Source organism: Entelurus aequoreus, linkage group LG14 (assembly GCF_033978785.1).
Source record: "Entelurus aequoreus isolate RoL-2023_Sb linkage group LG14, RoL_Eaeq_v1.1, whole genome shotgun sequence".
Classification (NCBI taxonomy): Eukaryota; Metazoa; Chordata; class Actinopteri; order Syngnathiformes; family Syngnathidae; genus Entelurus; species Entelurus aequoreus.
Genome location: NC_084744.1, coordinates 23,600,106 through 23,624,131, shown reverse-complemented (window position 1 = coordinate 23,624,131; position 24,026 = coordinate 23,600,106). Strand labels below are relative to the sequence as shown.

At 40.5% G+C, this 24,026-nt stretch overlaps 3 protein-coding genes across 5 annotated transcripts in view; 2 read left to right on the top strand and 1 right to left on the bottom strand.

Annotated features, from left to right (window-relative positions):
• The window catches only part of LOC133664553 (zinc finger protein 33A-like), an 82,571-nt gene that overhangs the window by 10,171 nt on the left and 48,374 nt on the right, over positions 1 to 24,026 (top strand). The window lies entirely within an intron of this gene.
• The window catches only part of LOC133664542 (gastrula zinc finger protein XlCGF57.1-like), a 234,817-nt gene that overhangs the window by 192,340 nt on the left and 18,451 nt on the right, over positions 1 to 24,026 (bottom strand). The gene's annotated exons all lie outside the window — the stretch shown is intronic.
• LOC133664540 (zinc finger protein OZF-like) lies at positions 10,382 to 19,474 on the top strand. Of its 2 annotated transcripts, none has more exons than XM_062069247.1 (3): positions 10,382 to 11,799; positions 16,797 to 16,903; positions 17,129 to 19,474. In XM_062069247.1, the coding sequence occupies exons 1-3, from the start codon at positions 11,720 to 11,722 to the stop codon at positions 18,532 to 18,534; spliced, it is 1,593 nt and encodes a 530-aa protein (XP_061925231.1). In that variant the 5' UTR covers positions 10,382 to 11,719; the 3' UTR covers positions 18,535 to 19,474. The 2 variants fall into 2 exon arrangements, with proteins under 2 accessions (XP_061925231.1, XP_061925232.1); XM_062069248.1 differs by lacking the exon at positions 16,797 to 16,903 and having other exon boundaries at positions 10,559 to 11,658; positions 11,734 to 11,799; positions 17,129 to 19,471.

Sequence of the window (24,026 nt, the reverse complement as noted above, 5' to 3'; positions counted from 1 at the left end):
ATCACAGAATCTCACTCAAGTATTCTTAGCTGTGCCCCTCCCCCATCAAGTCTTTCATAAACCGGTCTGTTCTTTTAGAATCTCCTCATTTGGTATTTTGAACTCGTGAGAGACTGCTCAAAATTTGGTTTCCTTTCCCTCAGTTCAGACTCAGAGATAATTTGAAATCATTCAACAAGAAGTTTAACGCGCACACACACACACACACACACACTTGAGTTGAGCATTACTTGGAAATTCTTATATTTTCCATTTTGCTGTTATTATCAGCATCTTCCCATTTTGTCCTTTTCTTTCGAGAAAGTTTACAGTCTGACATTTGTCACTGCTGTCAGTTAATAACTTTTTGGTCTTTGACCCATTTTGTCATTTTCTCGATTCGATCGTCACTGACCACTCTCTCCTGTCTGGCAGACATCGTTGCTGCCATCATAGCTAGCAAGCTGCCTGCAGCGGGTCATCCCTATGTTCCCCGTCCCTATGTTACCCGGGTCCTATGTTCCCCTCTACCGGGGAACTAAGGACCCTTTTTAAAAAAAAGGGTTCTATGTTCCCCGCTGCGGGGAACGTACAACACTTTTTCCAGAAAAGGGTTCTATGTTCCCCGCTGCTTCCAATGCGCGACTAAGTAAGACGCACGCAGACACGCATGACAGAGACGCGTTTAAGTTGTCGAAGGAAGGAAGTTCGCGTTTGAGTTGCTCTATCTGCTGCCGCACGCCCTGTGACAGGTTAGGTTTAGGGATGGTTTTGGTCAGGGCACAATTTCGCCAAAAAAGTGCTCCACAACGCCCTGTGACAGGTTAGGTTTAGGGATAGTTTTGGTCAGGGCACAATTTCGCCAAAAAAAAGTGCTCCACAACGCCCTGTGACAGGTTAGGTTTAGGGATGGTTTTGGTCAGGGCACAATTTCGCAATTTCGGCAGATACAATGCAGGGAACATAGGACCCTTTTTTAGAAAAAGGGTCCTAAGTTCCCCGGTCGCATACAAAGACCCAGGAACAACCGGGGAACATAGGACCCGGGGAACATAGGACCCGGGGAACATAGGCACGCTCCCGCCTGCAGATAGCAACATTTTGGTGTCCTTTGGGAAAATATTTAGAAAGAAGACAAAAGTACACACAGTTGTACAACTATTATCTTTATGATCTTTTTTTTGTTAGTTTCTCTGTTACTGTGTGTGGCCAATTAAGCGACTTTTGGCCATACCTGGCTGGTGACATTTAGCGACTTTCTGGTTGATGTTAAGATTAATAATAGCAACAGTTCTCTTCATCTTAATGCAGTTTATTGTGTCTGTCTCTCCACATTTTGCCATTAGGTACTTTGAGCTCTTGTTGGTCAGTCACTCTAAGGTACATTGTTGCTGCCATCATAGCTAGCAAGCTGCCTGCAGATAGCGACATTTTGGTGTCCTTTGAGAAATATTAAGAAAGAAGACAAAAGTACAAGACATTGTACGATTACTATCTTTTTAAAATTATTTGTTTCACTGTGTGATTGACCGACTTTGCCGCTAGATTTCGCGTCTTTTGGCCATACCTGGCTAGCGACTAAAAACATCATTTAGCGACTTTTTGGTTGTGAAGATAAGTGGTAAAAGCAGATCTTCCTGTTGGTCTTCCCACATTTTGCCATTTGGTACTTTGCACTCTTCTTGGTCACTCCAAGGCATTTGTCCCTGCCTTCAGCTAGTCACTTGGCTCTTTTGGAATATATTTCACTGTAATTGGCTCTCTCTCTCTCTTTCTCCTCAGTACAAATCAGCCTGTTCCCTTGCCATTCATCACTGACCACTCTGCTCTCCTGTCTGTCAGACATTATTGCTGCTTGCAGATAGCTTGGGGTCCTTAGAGAAAATATCAGAAGAGAAAAGTACACAATTATCTTAATTATCTTTTTTATTCAGTCAGTCCTTCAGTGAGTCCCAGTGTGTTGGCGATTAAGCAACGTTGGCATTCAATTAGCGACTTTTGGCCATACATGGCTGGCGACTCAAAAAACTAGAAAAAAAGTACAAAAAGTTGTACAATTAATATCTTTATTATCCTTAATTCCCCTGAATCCTAGAGTGTGTTGCAATTAAGCAACTTTGCTGCTAGGTTTAGCGACTCTTGTTTTGGGCATACCTGGCTAGCGACTACAAACATTATTCAGCAACTTTTTGGCTGTTAAGATTAACGTTAATAAATTAAATCCTAATACAATTTATTGTGTTGGTCTCGCCATCTTGCTATTAGGTACTTTGAATTCTTGTTGGTCTCTGCTAAGGTATCTGGCTGTTGTCTTTGCCTTCAGTTAGTCACTTGGCTCTGGAATATATTTAACTGTACTTGGCTCTCTCTTTCTCCTCAGTACAAATCAGTCTGTTCCCTTGCCATTTAGACATTTTCTTGATTGGATCATCACTGACCACTCTGCTCTCCTGCTGTCTATCAGACATTGTTGCTCCCATCATAGCTAGCAAGCTGCCTTGGTGTCCTTTGTGAAAATATTTAGATAGAAGACTAAAGTGCACAAAGGTGTACAATTATTATCTTTTCAAAATATTTGTTTCACTGTCAGTGTGATTGACCGACTTTGCCGCTAGATTTCGCGTCTTTTGGCCATACCTGGCTAGCGACTGAAAACATCATTTAGCAACTTTTTGGTTGTGAAGATAAGAGGTAAAAGCAGATCTGCCTGTTGGTCTTTCCACATTTTGCCATTTGGTACTTTGCACTCTTGTTGGTCACTCCAAGGCATTTGTCCCTGCCTTCAGCTAGTCACTTGGCTCTTTTGGAATATATTTCACTGTAATTGGCTCTCTCTCTCTTTCTCCTCAGTACAAATCAGTCTGTTCCCTTGCCATTTAGACATTTTCTTGATTCGATCATCACTGACCACTCTGCTCTCCTGCTGTCTATCAGACGAATCAGTTGATTCTCTGCTCTCAATTGTCTATGCTAGTAAGCTGTTATTCTCTGCTTTGGAGTGTTGATGCTGGGTTGCTAGTTTTCTAAATCACCTCACACACTTGAAGGAAGCAGCACCGATCATAAACACACAAACAAACTCACACACACACACACACACACACACACACACACACACACACACACACACACACACATAGTTGGTTTATCTGTTGTGATAGGCAAAGAGCCAATGTGCAAAGAAAGAAGGGAAATATGGATCATAAACGTTTAAGTGGAGGAGCTAGAAAAAAAATTCAGCAAGAAAAGAAAAAAAAGGAATCAGTTTTACTTGAGAGTGTTCCAAATATCTCCAGCTTCTTCAGTACAAAGACATCTGCTGAAAGCAATTCTATAAATGCTACTGCAAATTCAGCTAAGGTTAGCAATGCACCTGAGCTAGCATGTAGCTCCCAAGATCCTGAGACCACTACAAGTGTAGACACTGAACCAAATGCTTCTGATGCTTATGATTCAACCAATTCAGCAGTAGCCAGTTGCTCGGATGAATGTGAGGTCACTGCACCTCTGGACAGCATAGAAAATGAGCTGAATCTTTCTTCAACACCATCTACAGTGACAACTCTACCTAGTGATCCCGCTAAATGGGCTGAGACCCTCACTGAGTCAATGAAGGAAGTTCTTATTCAAAGAGGTGCAAAATCATTTCACAACCGTCACAGCCATTATCCAGCTTCTGTGAGGAACAGTGGGCTAGGAGGCAAAACCCGATGCCTAAACAATGAACATTTTACTTCACACTTGCCCAATGGACAACGAGTACAAAGAGAGTGGCTGATGTACTCTCCCTCTACTGGTAATGTTTACTGCTTTGCATGCAAACTGTTTTCCCCAAAAACGCATTCTTTTGTGACAGGCTATTGTGATTGGAAACACTCAGAAAGATTTGGTGAACATGAGCGAAGTGCTGAGCACATAACCTGCATGCAAGCAGTCTTGAACCGCGCCAAAGGTGCCACAGTTGATGCAGACCTGTTCAAACAGTTTCAGGCAGAGAGCAGCTATTGGAGGCAGGTGTTACAAAGAGTTGTTGCAGTCATTAAATTCCTTGCAGAAAGGGGCCTTGCATTTAGGGGTAAAAATGAATCGTTAGGGTCTCCTCTCAATGGGAACTACCTTGGTATTCTGGAGGTCCTGGCTGAATTTGATCCCTTTCTAAAGGATCACATCAGAAAGTTTGGGCAGATGGGTCGAGGTAATACCTCATATCTGTCCTCCACCATTTGTGAGGAATTCATTGAATTGATGGGTGCAAAAACCAAACAGGCTATAGCAGATGAACTGCAAGCAAGCAAATACTACTCTATCATTGTGGATTCAACCCCAGATTTATCTCATGTGGACCAATTGACATTCATATTCCGTTTTGTTAGCAAAGAGGGCAGTGTTGTTGAACGCTTTGTGGGTTTTGAGCCCATTACTAGCCATACAGGTGAAAGTTTGGCTAACTGTGTCATGTCTGTGTTGGAAAATCTAGGGTTAGAGCTGTCAAATTGCAGGGGGCAGGCTTATGATAATGCCAGCAACATGTCAGGGAGGTATAATGGGTTGCAGGCTCACTTAAAGAAAAGCAACCCATTAATACACTATATTCCATGTGCAGCTCACTCTTTGAATTTGGTGGGAGTCAACAGCATTGACAGATGTGGAAATGAAGTCTCTAAGTATTTTGACTTGATTCAGTCTATTTACAACTTCACAACTGCATCCACACACCGATGGGACAGGGTATTTGGCAATTCCAACATAGATCTCACACTTAAAGCTTTATCCAACACGCGTTGGAGTTGCCGTGCAGAATCTACCAAAGCACTGTGGCAGAACTACAGTAAAATAAAAGCAGCACTACAGGTTATTTCCACTGATGACACAGAGAAACGAGACACACGAACTGAAGCTGACAGTCTAGTGCGGAAGCTGGATTCACTTGAGATGGCCTTCATGGCAGGCTTTTGGGACACTGTTCTGTCCAGATTTCAGGCCACAAGTCTGCAACTTCAAAAAGCAGACATGGACCTTGGTACAGCAGTTAGATTGCTGGAATCTCTGCGCACCTTTGTTCTCTCCCAAAGAGATCTATTTGATCATTTTGAGCAGAAAGCCTTAAACATGTTGGGTGGCACCCCATCTTACAGGGCTGAACGGACGAGGAAACGTAAAAAGTTTGCTGATGAATCAGCATCCCCAGATGTTGTCCTTGAGGGAAGGCAACTGTTTCAAATAGAGACATTTATTGCCTCTATTGATCAACTGAGTTCAAGCCTTAATCACCGTCTGGAGGCCTACAAACATCTGAACAATTTGTTCAGTGTCCTTTTCTCTTTGGATACAGAGTCCAATGCTTCAGTCCTTCACAAGGCCAAGATTCTCACTGAATCATACCCATCTGACCTCAATGAAAGTCTTGGACAGGAGCTTATACAGTTCAAATCTTTTATACAGCTCAACAACACTGATGAGGAGAGGACCCCTTCAGGACTGCTCAAAACAATAATACATTTTGGACTACAGCCTACGTTTCCTAATACATACATTGCGCTACAGATTTTTCTCACTCTACCGGTCAGTAACTGTGAGGGAGAACGCTCATTCTCTCTTTTGTCAAGAGTAAAAAATGAGCTGCGCACAAGAATGACTCAGAAAAGATTAAATGCGTTATCTCTAATGGCAATTGAGAGTGAGCTGACAAGAGAGTTGGACTTCAATGATGTGGTGGATGATTTTGCAAAATTGAAAGCACGAAAGAAACCCCTTGCTTAAAGGTGCACTGTGTAAGATTTTTAGGTTATTTCCAGAATTCACCCATTCACTAATGTTAGGCTACCTGTTTTCATGAATACTTACCACCACCATAAAATTCTAAGTATCCATTATGACTTGGAGAATTGCACTTTTGCCATTTCTGGGAAGTGTCACCTGGATTGTGAAGATAGGATTGACTTTAGGCAGAAGCTTGGTGCTTTCTCTGGCAAACTGAACCTCAAGCTTCATTCTCTGCAGCTTTGCATTCTTGTGCAGACTTTCATCCACAAGGAACTTTTCAACTTCCCCACTATCGTGAAGGGGCCATCAAAAGATTTCAGTGTGTCCAGCATGTCTAGTCTCTTACTCTCCTTTCTTTGAGCCATCTCTTGTTTCTCATCTGCCCTACTCTCGAATTTTGCCTTCATGAATTTACTCCAGTTGAGTTCAACCTCCCTTTTTGCTTGTGCTGCTGCCTTGAAACCTCTGAAGCTCCTGGCTCTTCTGTAAAATTATTGACCTATTGACTGCGTTCAGTGTGCCCAACTTCTTCAGTTTGTAGTCCACCTTGCCACATTGTCTCTCCATCCCAATGTTGTGCACAGGGGTGCCATCAATGTTACTAGCCTGTTCACTGACAGGGTCCATTGGGAAGGTCTCCTCATCCATCCTCTGCCTGGCCAGGACAGTCTTCAGATGGGGCAGCATGAGATCTGTCAGCTGCTTCACTTCATCCAAGTATTCGGCAGCCACGTCTGACACTGAGTTCAGGACATGTCCAGTGCCTGTCCAGCCACTATAGCATTCTTGGAAATGGGCTATCTTGACCTGCATGCAGCCCTTGTACCATGAACTGGCCTACACCTTTCTTTGTGGTGCTCTCCGATGCATGTTATCATTTTACCTTTCTCCTTCTCCTCAAGCTTAACCACAAATAGATACAGACTTTGAGCCTCAATTTGCTGCACAGCTGCCGTTATGCCAATGTGTTTTCCTAAGATATTATTTTATTTTTAATGATAGAAGGGAGGAAAAGGGGGCAAAAATCATGTCCGATTTAGTTTTTTGGGTGGGTTGGGGGGTTTATTTCATGATAGCTACCAACTTCCAATACATAATATCTCTCAAATGACCCAATGCACCATCACTGAAGTGGGCGTAATCATTTTCAAAAATGTTTATTTTTAGGCCATTTATCCCCTCCCCCTGTGTCTGTGTGAAACCTGTGCTTGTCAGTGTCTGTGTGGTATACCTAATAGTGTGTGTGCAGTATGTGCACTCTTCTGTACAGTACAGTGTGCATGTCTGTTCACAGTATACAGTATTTCTTGCATAGTGCGTGCGTGTGTGTGCGCCCACACGCGCGGGGGGTTGAGGGGCCAAGACCATGTCAGGCCCAGGGGGCCAAAATTTCTTAATCCGCCCCTGGGCTTCATCACTTCATGCTCATAGACTTCAAGTGTTAAATCTAATCACTGGAATTTAGAGGGGAACTGCACTTTTTTGGGGACTTTTTTCCATCATTCACAATCATTATAAAAAACATGACGATGGATATATATATATATATTTTTTAATCACATTCTAACTCATTAATGTAAATAAAAGTCCACTTGCAATGGAGCCAATGGGAGGTCCTCTATAACCATCCAAAAAGCACCAACAATACTCCATTTGCATTTCGTGGCTTGAATACCAACCAAGTATTAGTGATATTGTTATTATAAGTGCTAACACAGACAAACTATTTATAGCTTGTGTGTCTATGTTGACATCACCCGCTGGTGAGCTCCTTCCTCGCTTCGGTGCTGGTGAAAGATTATTCCAGATCATGAATCGTTTCTCTCACCTGGATAGTAGAAGGATGAGGACGTACTCTGACAAGTTGGTACCATTTGACAGCCAATTTAGACCCGGCAATGGCGAACGACACAAAAAGACGCTTGGCTTCACCCCCCTTTTCCGTGCGACGATTATGAGTCATTTTTTATCTGAACGGGAATATAACAAGATTCTATCAGTCTGCGTCATAGTGACAGCAGACCTTGTACAGTAAGTGTTGTTTTATTATGTTTGTTGGCTCTCATGAAGTCTGCAGTGTGTAATATTCAGTGATGTTAAAAAAAAAAAAGCGAACGTTGTGATGCTTTTTTGAAATTAATGCGCTTATGAATAAAAATACGTAAATATTACATGTTTTTAAAAATGTACCTGTTACTAAATGACATATATACCTACTGCATGTACATAAAACCTTAATGGAGGTGTTTGGATGCGTTTTAAGTTCTTTGTAGGCAGAATAGTGCGACTCTAATAGCCTCTATTGTAAACAGATTTTGATCGCATTTATTTACTATTTAGAATGCATAAAAAAGAAAAATATGTGTTCTTGATAGGCAAAATAAATAAAAGTGTGGTTTTCTTTTAAGTGAAATATATTTATTAAGCGCTTTTCTCTAGTGACACAGAGCACTTTACATAGTGAAACCCATTATCTAAGTTACATTTAAACCAGTGTGGGTGGCACTGGGAGCAGGTGGGTAAAGTACCTTGCCTAAGGACACAACGGCAGTGACTAGGATCGAACCTGGAACCGTCCAGTTGCTGGCACGGCCGCTCTGCCAACCGAGCCACGCCGGCCTCAGAATGTATGTAAATGAATGTAAATTCTATCAACAACTCGTAAAAATGGTAAATACATCCTAGAAATGTCTCAATAATTCCATGAACAATATTTTTATTTAGGAACTTTCTAATGTAACGTGTTTCTATCTACACTTCTGTTAAAATGTAATAATCACTTATTCTTCTCTTTTGTTAAAATGTAATAAGCACTTGTTTTGTTGTTTCATACTTAAATTCTGGCTGATACTACAAATGTAGGTATCGATCCAGTATCAAGTACCGTATTTTCCGCACCATAAGGCGCCCCGTGTTATTAGCCGCACGTTTAATGAACGGCATATTTCAAAACTTTGTTTACCTGTTAGCCGCCCCGTGCTATTAGCCGCACCTACGCTACGCTAAAGGGAATGTCAACAAAACAGTCAGATAGGTCAGTCAAACTTTAATAATATATTACAAACCAGCGTTCTAACAACTCTGTTCACTCCCAAAATGTAATGTGCAAATGTGCAATCACAAAAATAGTAACACTCAAAATAGTGCAGAGCAATAGCAACATCAATAACTCAACGTTGCTCATACGTTAGTGTCACACAACACACAAAATAAACATTTAAAGCTCACTTTCTGAAGTTATTACTCATCTACAAATCCCTCGAATTATTGTTCTTCGGTGTGCTTCACTTGTTTTTTGACACCATCGGTGATGTGGACGCGCATGCAGTCGTAGATCAACAGGAACGGCGCTGCGTGAAAAAAGTCACCCGGTGTCTTCGCGTAAACGTCTATCAACCACTCGCTCATCTTTTCTTCATCCATCCACCCCTTCGAGTTAGCTTTTATGATGACGCCGGCTGGAAAGTTCTCTTTTGGCAAGGTCTTCCTTTTGAATATCACCGTGGGTGGACGTTTCTGGCCGTTAGCATGGCAAGCTAGAACCACAGTAGGACGACTTCTCATTCCCTGTGGTGCGAATATTCACCGTACGTGCTCCCGTTGTATCCACAGTGCGGTTCACATGAATATCAAAAGCCAGTGGAACCTTGTACGCGTGTCTCTTAGTAGGAGACATTTTGTTGTCTTTACAGAAAAACAAATGAAATTAAATATCCGCGAGCTTCTTCTTCTCCGGGGGCGGGTGCTCACCTTGGCGGTTGCTTACAGTAGAAGAAGAAGCGCTTCCTCTTCTATGGGGCGGTTGCTTACCGTAGAAGAAGAAGCGCTTCCTCTTTTACGGGGAAAAAAGATGGCGACTGTTTACCGTAGTTGCGAGACCTAAACCTTATGAAAATAAATATGAATATTAATCCATATATAAGGCGCACCGGGTTATTAGCCGCACTGTCTGCTTTTGACAAAAATTGTGGTTTTTAGGTGCGGCTTATGGTGCGGAAAATACGGTAGTTACAGGGGCAGTATCGGTCATACCAATGCGGATACTGATATTTACATTTTTCAAGATCATTCAATGAGGCAATTTTTGTTCGCAATCATAATCAGACAAAAACAGAGGATGGTGGTGTTAGAATATCAATTGAATATTTAAATATGGCTCTGAATTAAATTATTTGGTTTATGCCCTTAAAGTCTTCATTTTTTACTAAGTTTGTAAACAATAACAAAATCAACAGTATATATGTATAATACAAAATGTCGATCAAACACTGTATCGACCTTATATTGACATACCTGGTATTGTTACTGTCGATTTTTGTATCGATCAGTCCACATTTGTTTAAATTTAGGAGCTTTAGCAGGGTTTCTGTGGGTCATTAAAAAGCATTAAAAATCATTGAATGGACTTTGCCTAAATTAAGGTCTTAAATGGTATTAAAAATAATTAAATATGATGTCCAGAGGCATTACAATATTCATGCAATCGTAGGCCGGGACCGATATAAATGAAAATAAACCTAATAACTTAATTATTGCCGTCATCAATACATTGCTATGTCAGTGTGTTTCCTTCTTGGTCTCTGGATTTTAAACTGGACTAAGAGGTCTCACTCTGTGTATCACTCTCAGCACCTGAGCATGTTTATTCCACAGTACACTTTACGTATTTACTGGACCATAGGGCGCACCAGATTATAAGGGGCACTGCCGATGAGCGGGTCTATTCAGGTCTAATTTCATACAAAAGGCCCAACAGATTATAGGGCGCATTAAAAGGGTCATACTATGTTTTTTTTTGTAAATATAAAAGACTTCCTTGTGGTCTACATAACATGTAATGGTGGTTCTTCGGTCAAAATGTTGCATAGATGATGTTTTACAGATCATCTTCAAGTCGCTTTCTGACAGTCGCTTCAGGATGCGCCGTTTTGTGGGCAATCTTTTTTTACGTGGCTCACCTTTGACAGCGTCTTCTCCCCGTCATCTTTGTTGTAGCGGTGTAGCGTGCAAGGATGGGAGTGGAAGAAGTGTCAAAAGATGGAGCTAACTGTTTTAATGACATTCAGACTTTACTTCAATCAATAACGGGGCAGCATCTCCTCATCCGTGGCTCACTAGTGCAACAACAACGCCCGAAATGTGTCCCGTGAAAAACTGTCCGACTGGAACTCTAATAACCAAAGTTCCTTGGGTGAATAATGGAAACTCACTACACCGGTATGTTTTAGTGCTTTCATGGCGAGTTTACTGACAGATATAAGTAAGAACTGTACACTACTTTATATTAGAAATGGCAACAGCAGAGGATGAATGTCCCATAACAAGAAGATAGAAAAAAGAAGAAGCTTAGATAGACTATGGAATTGGCACAGATTAGAATGGCGGATTTGCGCAAATTTTCAGGATTTATACAGATTCCAAATACACATCAGCAGGTACCAGAAGGTAAGAAAAGTTGGTTTTGCTAATATTGTGAAACAAAACACCAGATAATGTCTGCTAATGGGTGCCATTTTGCGATCCTTATACACACACCATAGTAATACTTGTATCTCTGACTACGGTAGCCGTAATGGGCCGACAATCCATCAAGCGGTGCGGCTTCAAAGTCGTACTAAAACATTTTGACAGATTTTTGAATGCAGAGTGTAATGTTCTTTATTTTCAATGGAACATTTAAAGTTTTGGTGTTGTTTACTGGCGTCATATTGCAGTCTACTGTAACCCGGGTGACAAAACCCCATTAAATGTCCTTTCTATTTATTTATTTATTTATTCGTCATCTAAGCTGTCCTTGCGTGCGTCATTACGTCACGCGGTCACGTGACCTAACACGGCTGTCAGAATAGCATAAAACCCGGAAGTGGGCTGCTACCGGTGAGAGCGAGAGGGACACGCTGTGTGAGGTTGCTGCAGGTATGTGACTCGGTTTTACGCTTTTAATGATTAACTAAGCCTTCTAAACTGACATGTAATAATGTCGAACTGTAGGAGCCGACTACCGGAGCCGTGGGTTGTCCCGCGGGAGTGTTTGAGTGTGATTTATCTGCGGAATTGGTGAGTTGCATTTGTGTAGCTTTACGTAGCCTAGCCGCTGCATTCGTTTTGAATGGAGCTGTTAGCATCTACTTATATGCCGGTTTCTCTGAATATAGTAACACATTGAATGAAATGTTATCACTGTTAAACAATTGTCTGATTGTCCTTGGGTTGTTTTACTTGCTGATGGTTATCAGTGCTATGCATCCAAGGCACTTTATGAAGCAGTCCAGTTAACCACTGTGTCTGCTAGCACTCTATTTGTGGATACAGTGTTTACATTTTGATACTATTAGAGGAATTAATATTTTGATAATACAATTATTATATTATTTATTCTAATTGGATTATGAATTATTGTACAATATTAAGGAATATACTTTGCTATTTGAATATAGTTGTATTATTTAGTATTTAGTATTTGAATGTATTTTCTTTTGTGTGCACACTGGAAATTTGACTGGTCCTGCCCTTTTATACAGGCCAGGTTGGATGGCGAGCTTAGAACCCGAACTAGAGTCTGAAGTTGTATGCCTGGAACCGAACCAACCAACTGAACTGAATCCACCTAGGAGGCTCCTTAGCAGCCGCCCTCTGTTTTCCTTCTTTTTTCACCAAAACGCAACGTGTTCATTACGGTCCTCCTGAACATTCACCTTTCCCCCGTCCCTTCACTAAAACCCCTCTGGACACTGCCACCACAACGTGGACTTTGCGGGGCCGTTTAAATGAACTCTGAATTGTGTTGCGCCTATACCATCGTTGGTAGAAAACTAAGGATTGAATTAAGTACACAGTTTGTTGTGAATATTGAATGTTTCTGTCAACTTGTGGAATATGTGAATGTCTATTTGAATTTACATGTTAATGTTTGTTTGTTATTTTTCCTATTATTCTTTAATATAATTTGGTACCATTTAAACTTAAAACCTGTGTTCAGTCTTTATTACTCTCCATTCCTAGAGCTGAGTTTAGTTTCTTCTGATCTAGCCCAGACATCTCATTAACTGTTTTATTTAGTACTTGTACAGTGCTTTATTAGAGTAACATACAGGTTACACTACACATATATATTTTATATGTGACTATCTTCCACTGGTCACACTTATCTTTACACCATGTACCAAATAAAATTGCTTCGAGGTCGGTAAGCACAACCAGAATTATTCCGTACATTAGGTGCACCGGGTTATAAGGCGCACTGTCGATTTTTGAGAAAATGAAAGGATTTTAAGTGTGCCTTATAGTCCGAACAATACGGTAAATAAAAATAAACCTAATAACTTCATCCTTGCCGTCATCAATAAATTGCTATGTCCGTACGTTTCCTTCTTGGTGTCTGGATTTTAAATTGGACTAAGAGGTCTCACTCTGTGCATCGCCCTCAGCACCTGAGCATGTTTATTTGACAGTAGACTTACATGAACAAAGTGAGCCTCTTGTCAGTCATTCACAATCTTTGTTTCGGCTACTCGCAATTCTCCTCCACAGGTTTTCCTGTGTGCAGTAGTGTTGGCAACACTCACTTTAATGTTGGAGATGGAACTAGTCATTTTAATACAACGCTGAAATACAGGCCTCCATTTAGCTGCCCAGGGTATGCCTGTTATATGATTCTTTAATTTTGGGCCTTTTAGAATCAGCATGTCTTCGTCCATTTGTGTCAAGGAGGTGAAATTAGGTCTGAAAACCTTTTGACAAGTTGACCTCATGTCCATAAGGACTTTTCAAAGTGTAGAATACCATCCGCCTTAAACAGAATATTCTACTTTGAAAGTAAACTTGATCATTTATTTTGTGTTTTTGTATGACTTCCTGTCCCACACAAGCAGATTTCAGCTCAATTGAACCGCCTTGTTGTGTCGACCACTAAATATAGAAGCCAGGTGGTGGAAATTGACACATTGACTTGAAAACAAAAAACGGGACGAGTCTGTTGCCGCACCGCCACCGTTCCACATCCAGTCCAGTTACATTTACAAACGTTGCTTGGCGAGATAAATGAATAAACTATACTTGGGGTTCAAGGCATGAAGGAAAAAGAAATATACTTTCAACCCACAGCACTCGTAGTGAGCGAACTCGACCACAAGATGGCGTCATAGCAGAGACAACAATACAGAATACAGATTTACACTGTAAGCAACCTAATCTTTTCTCCAAGTTTATACATCAGTAACTGACATTAAAATCACAGGGGGCGCTGGAGCCTATCCCAGCTGCACTCAGGTGGAAGGGAATTTATCGCAATATAGATGTTAGGCCATATTGCCCACCCCTCGTAAAAAGTGGTCTTCTTTTCCTGTGAATAGAATAAAATGACTTTTATTATCATTATACACAGGTACAATGAGATTAGAAGCAACGGCGTGGCGAAGTTGGTAGAGTGGCCGTGCCAGCAATCGGAGGGTTGCTGGTTACTGGGGTTCAATCCCCACCTTCTACCATCCTAGTCACGTCCGTTGTGTCCTTGGGCAAGACACTTCACCCTTGCTCCTGATGGCTGCTGGTTAGCGCCTTGCATGGCAGCTCCCGCCATCAGTGTGTGAATGTGTGTGTGAATGGGTGAATGTGGAAATAGTGTCAAAGCGCTTTGAGTACCTTGAAGGTAGAAAAGCGCTATACAAGTATAACCCATTTATCATTATCATTTTTAACTCCAGTATCAGTGCGACAGTCTACAATTATGCAAAACATAGGAAGTTGAGAAAAAGAACATTTGTGCAAAAGGAGGTAAGGTGCACAGTCCAGTCCTGAGAACGAATGTTCAGAATGTGTTGTTTAAATATTATACTATATATATATATACTAGGTGTGTGGGAAAAAATCGATTCGAATTCGAATCGCGATTCTCACGTTGTGCGATTCAGAATCGATCCTCATTTTTAACAAATTGATTTTTTAATTTTTATTTACCGGTATTTATTTTTTGATTGTTTTTAATTTAAAATTTTTTTTTTTAAATTAATCAATCCAACAAAACAATACACAGCAATACCATAACAATGCAATCCAATTCCAAAAGCAAACCCGACCCAGCAACACTCAGAACTGCAATAAACAGAGCAATTGAGAGGAGACACAAACAGCACACAGAACAAACCAAAAGTAGTGAAACAAAAATGAATATTATCAACAACAGTATCAATAATAGTTACAATTTCAACATAGCAGTGATTAAAAATCCCTCATTGACATTATCATTAGACTTTTATAAAAAAAAAAAAAAAAAGAACAATAGTGTCACAGTGGCTTACACTTGCATCGCATCTCATAAGCTTGACAACACACTGTGTCCAATATTTTCACAAAGATAAAATAAGTCATATTTTTGGTTCTTTTAATAGTTAAATCAAATGTACATTATTGCAATCAGTTGATAAAACATTGTCCTTTACAATTATACAACTTTTTTACAAAAATCTACTACTCTGCTTGCATGTCAGCAGACTGGGGTAGATCCTGCTGAAATCTATGTATTGAGAATCCTTTTGAATCGGGAAAAAAATCGTTTTTGAATCGAGAATCGTGTTGAATTGAACAAAAATCGATTTTGAATCGAATCGTGACCCCAAGAATCGATATCGAATCGTGGGACACCCAAAGATGCACAGACCTAATATATACAGAAGCATTCAGATTGTGGGTGGAGAGTAAAAAATGCACACAGAGAGCTGCTAAACTATAAAATCAGTGCCTATGAGAGTTCACAGTGGTTATGGCTTTGGGGAAAAAACTGTTCTTGAGTCTGTTTGTTTTAGACCTGATGACCCTGTAGCACCTTCCTGAGGGCAGCAGGTCAAACAGGTCAAAGCCAGCGTGAGAGCTGTCCTTATAATGTTGGTAGCTCTGCTAAGGCAGCGGTAGGTGTAAATGTCTATCAGAGAGGGGAGAGGGCAGCCGATGATCCGCTGTGCTGCCTTTACCACTCTGGAGCCTCTCCCTGTCTTCAGTGGTGCAGCTGCTGTACCATGCTGTGATGCAGTATGTTAGCAGGCTCTCAGGTTGGAGTCTAGGTTGTACTTATTGAGGACTATCAGGAAGTGCAGCCGCTGCTGAGCCTTCTTAGTGATAGCAGTAGTGTTCTCTGACCAGGAGATATTGTCAGAGATAAGGACAAGAGACCGGAAGGTGTGGACCCTCTCCACACACTCACCCTTTATCTAGAGGGGGGCTAGGTCAGTGCTGTGTTTCCTGAAGTTGACGACGATCTCCTTAGTTTTCTTGGTGTTCAGAGCAAGGTTGTTCTCTGAGCACCAGTCTGACAACATCCGGACCTCCTCTCTGTAGGCTGCCTCGTCCCCCTTTGAGATGACCGTAGTGTGGTCCGTAAACTTCACTATGTCAGGTTCAAACACTGATGACATCTATTAATCAGACAAGAAGCAAGGAAGCATGCAGAGACAGAGTTCAATTTGGCTCATATGAGGAGACACGTGTTTTGGGCTGTATTCTACAAACCCTGTTTCCATATGAGTTGGGAAATTGTGTTATATGTAAATATAAACGGAATACAATGATTTGCAAATCATTTTCAACCCATATTCAGTTGAATATGCTACAAAGACAACATATTTGATGTTCAAACTGATAAAAAAATTTTTTTGCAAATAATCATTAACTTTAGAATTTGATGCCAGCAACACGTGACAAAGAAGTTGGGAAAGGTGGCAATAAATACTGATAAAGTTGAGGAATGCTCATCAAACACTTATTTGGAACATCCCACAGGTGAACAGGCAAATCGGGAACAGGTGGGTGCCATGATTGGGTATAAAAGTAGATCCCATGAAATGCTCAGTCATTCACAAACAAGGATGGGGCGAGGGTCACCACTTTGTCAATAAATGCGTGAGCAAATTGTTGAACAGTTTAAGAAAAACCTTTCTCAACCAGCTATTGCAAGGAATTTAGGGATTTCACCATCTACGCTCCGTAATATCATCAAAGGGTTCAGAGAATCTGGAGAAATCACTGCACGTAAGCAGCTAAGCCCGTGACCTTCCATCCCTCAGGCTGTACTGCATCAACAAGCGACATCAGTGTGTAAAGGATATCACCACATGGGCCCAGGAACACTTCAGAAACCCACTGTCAGTAACTACAGTTGGTCGCTACATCTGTAAGTGCAAGTTATAACTCTCCTATGCAAGGCAAAAACCGTTTATCAACAACACCCAGAAACGCTGTCTGCTTCACTGGGCCTGAGTTCATCTAAGATGGACTGATACAAAGTGTTTTCAGGCCAATTCATTTTTTTTAAGTACATGTACACATACTGAATGCCTCATGTGACTGAGCAAATCTGGACATTTGTCAAGCATGTTTGTCATTTTGTGTCCTGCAGACGTCTGTGAAGAACAACTTCTGCCTGAAAAACGGGAGAGTAGCTTCAGGATGGTGAAGGAGGATCCATCAAAGAGGAAGACCAGACGCCAAGGACCCTCTGGCATCTCCTTTTCCACTTTGACACAGACCCTTCCCTGTAAAAAGGAAGAGGAGGAACACAGCATCAGTCAGGAGGGAGATCATATTGAAGGACTGGAGGAGTTCCCAGTGACTGGTGTCCCTGTGAAGAGTGAAGATGATGAGGTCAAAGGTGAAAGTGAGGAGAAGAGAGAGGCGGAGCCTCCAAGCAGCAGCTCAACACAACACATGACAACAGAAGCTGATGGAGACCACTGTGGAGGATCACAAGCAGACAAGCTCTTAGCTCCACTATCAGATAGTGAGGACACAACATCACACTCTCCTGACACTGATGATGAAGACTCTAAAGATGATAAGACATGTCACACTGACAACACTCACTTGAAATGTTCTCACTGTGACAAAACCTTTAAATACCATTGTCGTCTGAAAACACACATGAGAACACACATGAGAACACACACTGGAGAAAAACATTTTCACTGTTCAATATGTGATAAAGGTTTTGTACACAGACACTATTTGAAAGCACACATGAGAATACACACTGGTGAAAAACCTTTTATCTGTTCAATCTGTGGTCAAGGTTTTGCACACAGTTTATATTTGAAAAAACACAGAACAAGACACACTAGAGAAAAATCTTTTATCTGTTCAATCTGTAGTAAAGGTTTTGTAGATAGGGGCAATTTGAAAGTACACATGAGAACACACTCTGGTGAAAAACCTTTTTCCTGTTCAATCTGTGGTAAAGGTTTTGTAGAAAGTGGCAATTTGAAAGTACACATGAGAAGACACACTGGTGAAAAACACTTTTCCTGTTCAATCTGTGGTAAAGGTTTTGTACAAAATGACACTTTGAAAACACACATGAGAACACACACTGGTGAAAAACCTTTTTCTTGTTCAATCTGTAGTAAAGGTTTTGTACAAAGTGGCAATTTGAAAGCACACATGAGAACACACACTGGTGAAAAAACGTTTTTTTGTTCAATCTGTGGCTTATCTTTTTCAAGGAAGGAACATTTGAAAGTACACATCAGAACGCACACTGGCGAAAAACCTTTTTCCTGTTCAGTCTGTGGTAAGGGTTTTACAAATAGTGTCAATATGAAAACACACATGAGAACACACACTGCCGAAAAAACACATTCCTGTTCAATCTGCAACAGAAGCTTTTGTAACCAATCAAACCTTGTAGCACACATGAGAACACACCCAGGAGAGAAAGTGTTGAGTTGCAGTGTGTGTGGTGAAAGATTCTCTTCTAAGTACCAGTGTAAGAAACACAAGTGTGCTGGTGAGAACAGCAGCAGCAAATGAAACTGCAGGATTGGAAGTAAACTGTCAAGACTTGAATTTTGACTTTCTAACAACATCAGCACATATAACGTGTGACATTGTTGTTTGTGTAACAATCTTCTTAATATGCTTCTACATTTATAAATTAGATATTTTATATTAATGATGTTTTCAGTCAAGTTCATGCATTAATATGCAACATTGTGTACTTTTATTAAAATTGTAACAGAACAATTTGACTGAAAAGGTGATAGTAAACAGTACAAGACATATTTTACATACAATAAACATTTTATATATTTATATATTCATCAGACAATTTTAGACTTATTCATAATAGTGTTTTTATAGGTGTTTGAAATATTGAATAGTTACAAAGTTGTATTTGTAATTGTTAATGTTTCCATAGATTAGCACCTTTATATGATATACATATGTACTGGTTCACATCTGAAACATCTTCTGGACCACTTCAGGAAGCATATTATTATTTACTTTATACATCATTTGAACCAGTCTTTTATACAATTTTAAAATGTGTGACTTTATGAATTATTTGTTTTATTACTCTCTTTTTGTAATATGATGATTGTGTTGTGATTGTTTTATATGTATGTCCTCAGACCTTTATGCAATATAAAAATGAGAGAAAATAACTGAATTGTTTGTGGAAGGATGGTTTTGTTTTTACAAACTTACATTTGTAGATAAAACAAAAACTCCCATTATTGTGTTTTTAAAAAATGTTATGTTTTTTTTTTCCTTTTTAACATCCCTAAAACAATATCAATTTCAGAAAACATGTGTGGAGTGTCAGGCAAAAGCCAAAATTTTACATCATCCCACAAAGATTTACTTTGCATACATTCATAAAATGAACTGTTTATTTTGTTTCCCTATCACAGAACGAACAAGTGTTGTCTTTAATTGCAAAACAACATCCTAAAATGTATTTTAAGTGGTCAATTCCGGGGTTTTTTTTGTTTTTTTTATACTCCTTTGCCTTTGGAAGAACAGAAACTTTCAAGTTATTTGTATTTTTTGTTTGTTTTGTTCCACAGAAAATACAGCAAAGAAGAAATAGTAAAGAATTGTCTAATTTCAGAGTTTTAAATCTGTAATATTGTGTCCATCCTCCAAAAGCCCAGAAAGTTTAAACAAGAGTTCTGAAAAACATTATATGCTGTATTTAGAATATTTTAAACGAAAGCTTTTATTTTATGTTTTTTAATATTTGTGTCTATTTGCAAGTCGTACTTAACGAAATCTTCAAATTATTAAATACTTTTATCAGTCAATAAGTGCATCAGCGACCAAATGCCTTTTTCAAACCATTGCTGTACAAAGATGGATTTGTTTCTCATTTTAATATAACAACAATTCCATAGTGGAGTATTGTGTGTGATGAAGTTGTGTTTGTAAATTAGTTTCCAGTACAACAACACTTGCTGGTAGGGATGGGTACCGTTCACATTTCAACCAATACGGCACAAATTCTGGGACTTTGGAATCGACACCAGTCCTCAACTGTACCACTTTTCGGTACTTTTGTGTGTGTTAATAATATTACAATGTATATTAGCGTCAATCTAATAATAATAATAATAATGGATTATATTTATATAGCGCTTTTCTAGACACTCGAAGCACTATACAGAGAAGTGAGAACCCCTCATTCATTCACACCTGGTGGTGGTAAGCTACTTTCATAGCCACAGCTGTCCTGGGGTAGACTGACGGAAGCGTGGCTGCAAGTTTGCGCCTACGGCCCCTCCGACCACCACCTATCATTCATCATTCATTCACCTGTGTGAGGGACACTGGGGGCAAGGGTGAAGTGTCCTGCCCAAGGACACAACGGCAGCTATTTGGATGTCAAGAGGCGGGGAGCGTTTCTGACACGGCCGCTCTACCCACTAAGCCATGCCGCCCCCACTATCTAGCACAATTTTCGGAAAAGTGGAGCTTTACTTGACCTACTTTGTAGCATTTTTGAGTCCATTTCTTTGTTGGCATTGACAATTGCAACATTTACCTAAAGGTAGTCTGGCTGAGTCCGCTCTCGGTGCTGCTGGAGTGATCGCCAAGTGTCGAACAGAGGTCAAATTAGTTTGAAGTGCAATAATAAACAGACATTCAACATCCAGCCAGCCTGACTGTTTGTCCCCAGCATTGAAAACTTATGCCACGTCTGTCAGTCCGTGCTGACAAGCGCTTTAGTTTATGGGACCGTCAATAAAGTACTTGTCATTGGCTCATAAATAACATTTCAGTTGTCAATAGCTTTAGTCATGTGACCTACAACCTCAAACTTACTTTCATATTGTTTGTTCATCACTGCTATAGCCGGCTCATGCCTTGAATTTTCCAGTTTTAAGGGATAAGCAGTAGAAAATGGATGGGTGGATGTTTAGTGGCTGGAAACTGTCAAACCTCAAGCCCGCCAAGTGCTTGAACTCAAAGCAGTTTTACACGGTCATAGACTGAGAGGGTGCAGACCAAGAAAGAAGCCCCTGTCCCCAAGTTGCCAACTCTAAGAAGGATTTACTTATAAGTAGGGATGATGTTCGAAACCGGTTCTCCCGGTTGTTCGATAAGAAAAGAACCGTTTCCATGGAGTCAAATCCCTTTTTGAGAACCGTTTCCCGTTATCGAGGCCACTATAGTAAAGAAAAAGAGTTGGTTCTTTATTCGAATCCCTGAGAACGAATCCCGTCCCACAGGAAATGCCCTGTGGGACGTCACAGGAAATAACGTAGCTCAGTCTAATGACTGAGCTACGTAATTTCCTGTGATATCACACAAGCAGCAAAAATAATGGACCGGAAAAAACGCCTCAAGGCATGGCTTCATTTTACAAAAAAATACGACGAGGAAACGGCAATATGCAATTATTGCCAGGCTTCGCTCTCATGTAAGGGGGGAAGTACAACAAGCATTTTGAAACATTTTCAGCCTGCACATAACCTGAGCGTTCGAGAACCGTGTCGTGTCTTTGACACGTGGAGAAGCAGCGACAGAGATGACAAAGCACGCCCCTCTTCCTCTGCTTCAGTGCCGGTGAGTAACTAACGTTAACTGTTGCCGGTCAATTTCCATATTTGCTCATTTGTAGCCTTTAGGCTAAAATAAGGTTACCTCTTATGTCAACCAGGACTGCTGTAATGTTAGCCTGACTAACGTTACCTAAGCATAGTCAGTGGCTAACGGTAACGTTAGCGTGAGCCTTTTTGTATGTGTCTGATAACGTTAACGGTATCTTGTAGCCTACACCACTCCAGAGTTTGCAGGTCTGTCTAATAAACTAGTGCTTTCTTTCTTTTTTTTAGTTTATTTCGTGCATGAACACACTTACAGCATAACCCATCACAGTTTCAAATCATTTCACTTCACATCATGTCCGAAAAGGAGTAGGAAGAAGTAAAGCTTATTTAATCCTACCCCTTTCCCACTTCAATCAATCAATCAATCAATCAATGTTTATTTATATAGCCCTAAATCACAAGTGTCTCAAAGGGCTGTACAAGCCACAACGACATCCTCGGTACAGAGCCCACATACGGGCAAGGAAAACTCACCCCAGTGGGACGTCAATGTGAATGACTATGAGAAACCTTGGAGAGGACCGCATATGTGGGTAACCCCCCCCCCCTTCTAGGGGAGACCGAAAGCAATGGATGTCGAGTGGGTCTGACATAATATTGTGAAAGTCCAACACATCAGCGAAAGTCCAGTCCATGGTGGGGCCAGCAGGAATCATCCCGAGCGGAGACGGGTCAGCAGCGTAGAGATGTCCCCATCCGATGAACAGGCTAGCGGTCCACCCCGGAGCAGAGTAGAAAAGAAAAGAAAAGAAACGGCAGATCAACTGGTCTAAAAAGGGAGTCTATTTAAAGGCTAGAGTATACAAATGAGTTTTAAGATGAGACTTAAATGCTTCTACTGAGGTAGCATCTCTAACTTTTACCGGGAGGGCATTCCATAGTATTGGAGCCCGAATAGAAAACGCTCTATAGCCCGCAGACTTTTTTTGGGCTCTGGGAATCACTAATAAGCCGGAGTTCTTTGAACGCAGATTTCTTGCCGGGACATATGGTACAATACAATCGTCAAGATAGGCAGGAGCTTGACCATGTAGTATTTTATACGTAAGTAGTAAAACCTTAAAGTCGCATCTTAGGTGCACAGGAAGCCAGTGCAAGTGAGCCAGTATAGGCGTAATATGATCAAACTTTCTTGTTTTTGTCAAAAGTCTAGCAGCCGCATTTTGTACCATCTTTAATCTTTTAATGCTAGACATAGGGAGGCCCGAAAATAAAACGTTACAGTAATCGAGACGAGATGTAACGAACGCATGGATAATGATCTCAGCATCGCTTGTGGACAAAATGGAATGAATTTTAGCGATATTACAGAGATGAAAGAAGGCCGTTTTAGTAACACTCTTAATGTGTGACTCAAACGAGAGAGTTGGGTCGAAGATAATACCCAGATTCTTTACCGAGTCGCCTTGTTTAATTGTTTGGTTGTCAAATGTTAAGGTGGTATTATTAAATAGATGTCGGTGCTGAGCAGGACCGATGATCAGCATTTCCGTTTTCTTAGCGTTGAGTTGCAAAAAGTTAGCGGACATCCATTGTTTAATTTCATTAAACTGGGTGATATGAATGTTGACTGGCTGGGACAGGGGTGTACAAACAAAAATAAGTTACTATCCATTTTAAATGCTTGCAATCTGTCCCAAATTGTTGCCCCTCCCACGAGAATAGGTAGTAATAGTGATGGTATTATTATAGCTACATGCATTGATCATATTTATACAAATGTTCCGGACCAATGCTCCAAAGCAGTCTCGGTTCCTGTAGGTTTTACTGACCACAATATAATAGCTGTCACTAGAAAGACAAGGGTTCCTAAACCTAAAGCGAACATTATTTTTACAAGGTCTTATAAGAGATTTGATGAAGAATGTTTTATTGATGAAATATCCTGTTTAAATTGGAATGAGGTGTGCAGTGAGGAAGACCCTGAGGCTGCACTGGACTTATTTATGTTAATGTACATGAGTGTTGTGGACAAGCATGCCCCTTTGAAGAAGTTTTCTGTCAAAACTAAGTCTGCCCCATGGATTGATAATGGACTTAGAAGTTTAATGACAGAAAGAGACATGGCTAAAAAAGCCTCCGTCAACTCTGGTTTAATTGATGACAGGCATAAGTACTGTTCCTTAAGAAACCAGGTCACAAAGTTAAACAAACTGAAAAAAAGGGAATATTACAAACAGAGGTTATATGATGTGAGATATGATAGCAAAAACTTATGGAATGTTTTGAATGAAATCATGGGTAGAAAGAACAATGTCTGTACACCTTTTGTGGAATCAAATGGGTTGGTACTCACTAAGCCATGTGACATTGCCAATCATTTTAATAACTATTATGTTGACAAGGTATCTCAATTAAGGCATGGTATGCATATATCCAATAACAACAAATCAGCTGACCTCATTAGGA

Bases quoted from the DNA above. Each gene is read 5' to 3' on its own strand.
- LOC133664540 (XM_062069247.1), top strand. From the start codon at position 11,720: ATGTCGAACTGTAGGAGCCGACTACCGGAGCCGTGGGTTGTCCCGCGG. The intron at 11,800-16,796 runs GTGAGTTGCATT...TCCATCCCTCAG, and splicing joins GTGATTTATCTGCGGAATTG to GCTGTACTGCATCAACAAGC. The intron at 16,904-17,128 runs GTAAGTGCAAGT...TGTGTCCTGCAG, and splicing joins TACAGTTGGTCGCTACATCT to ACGTCTGTGAAGAACAACTT.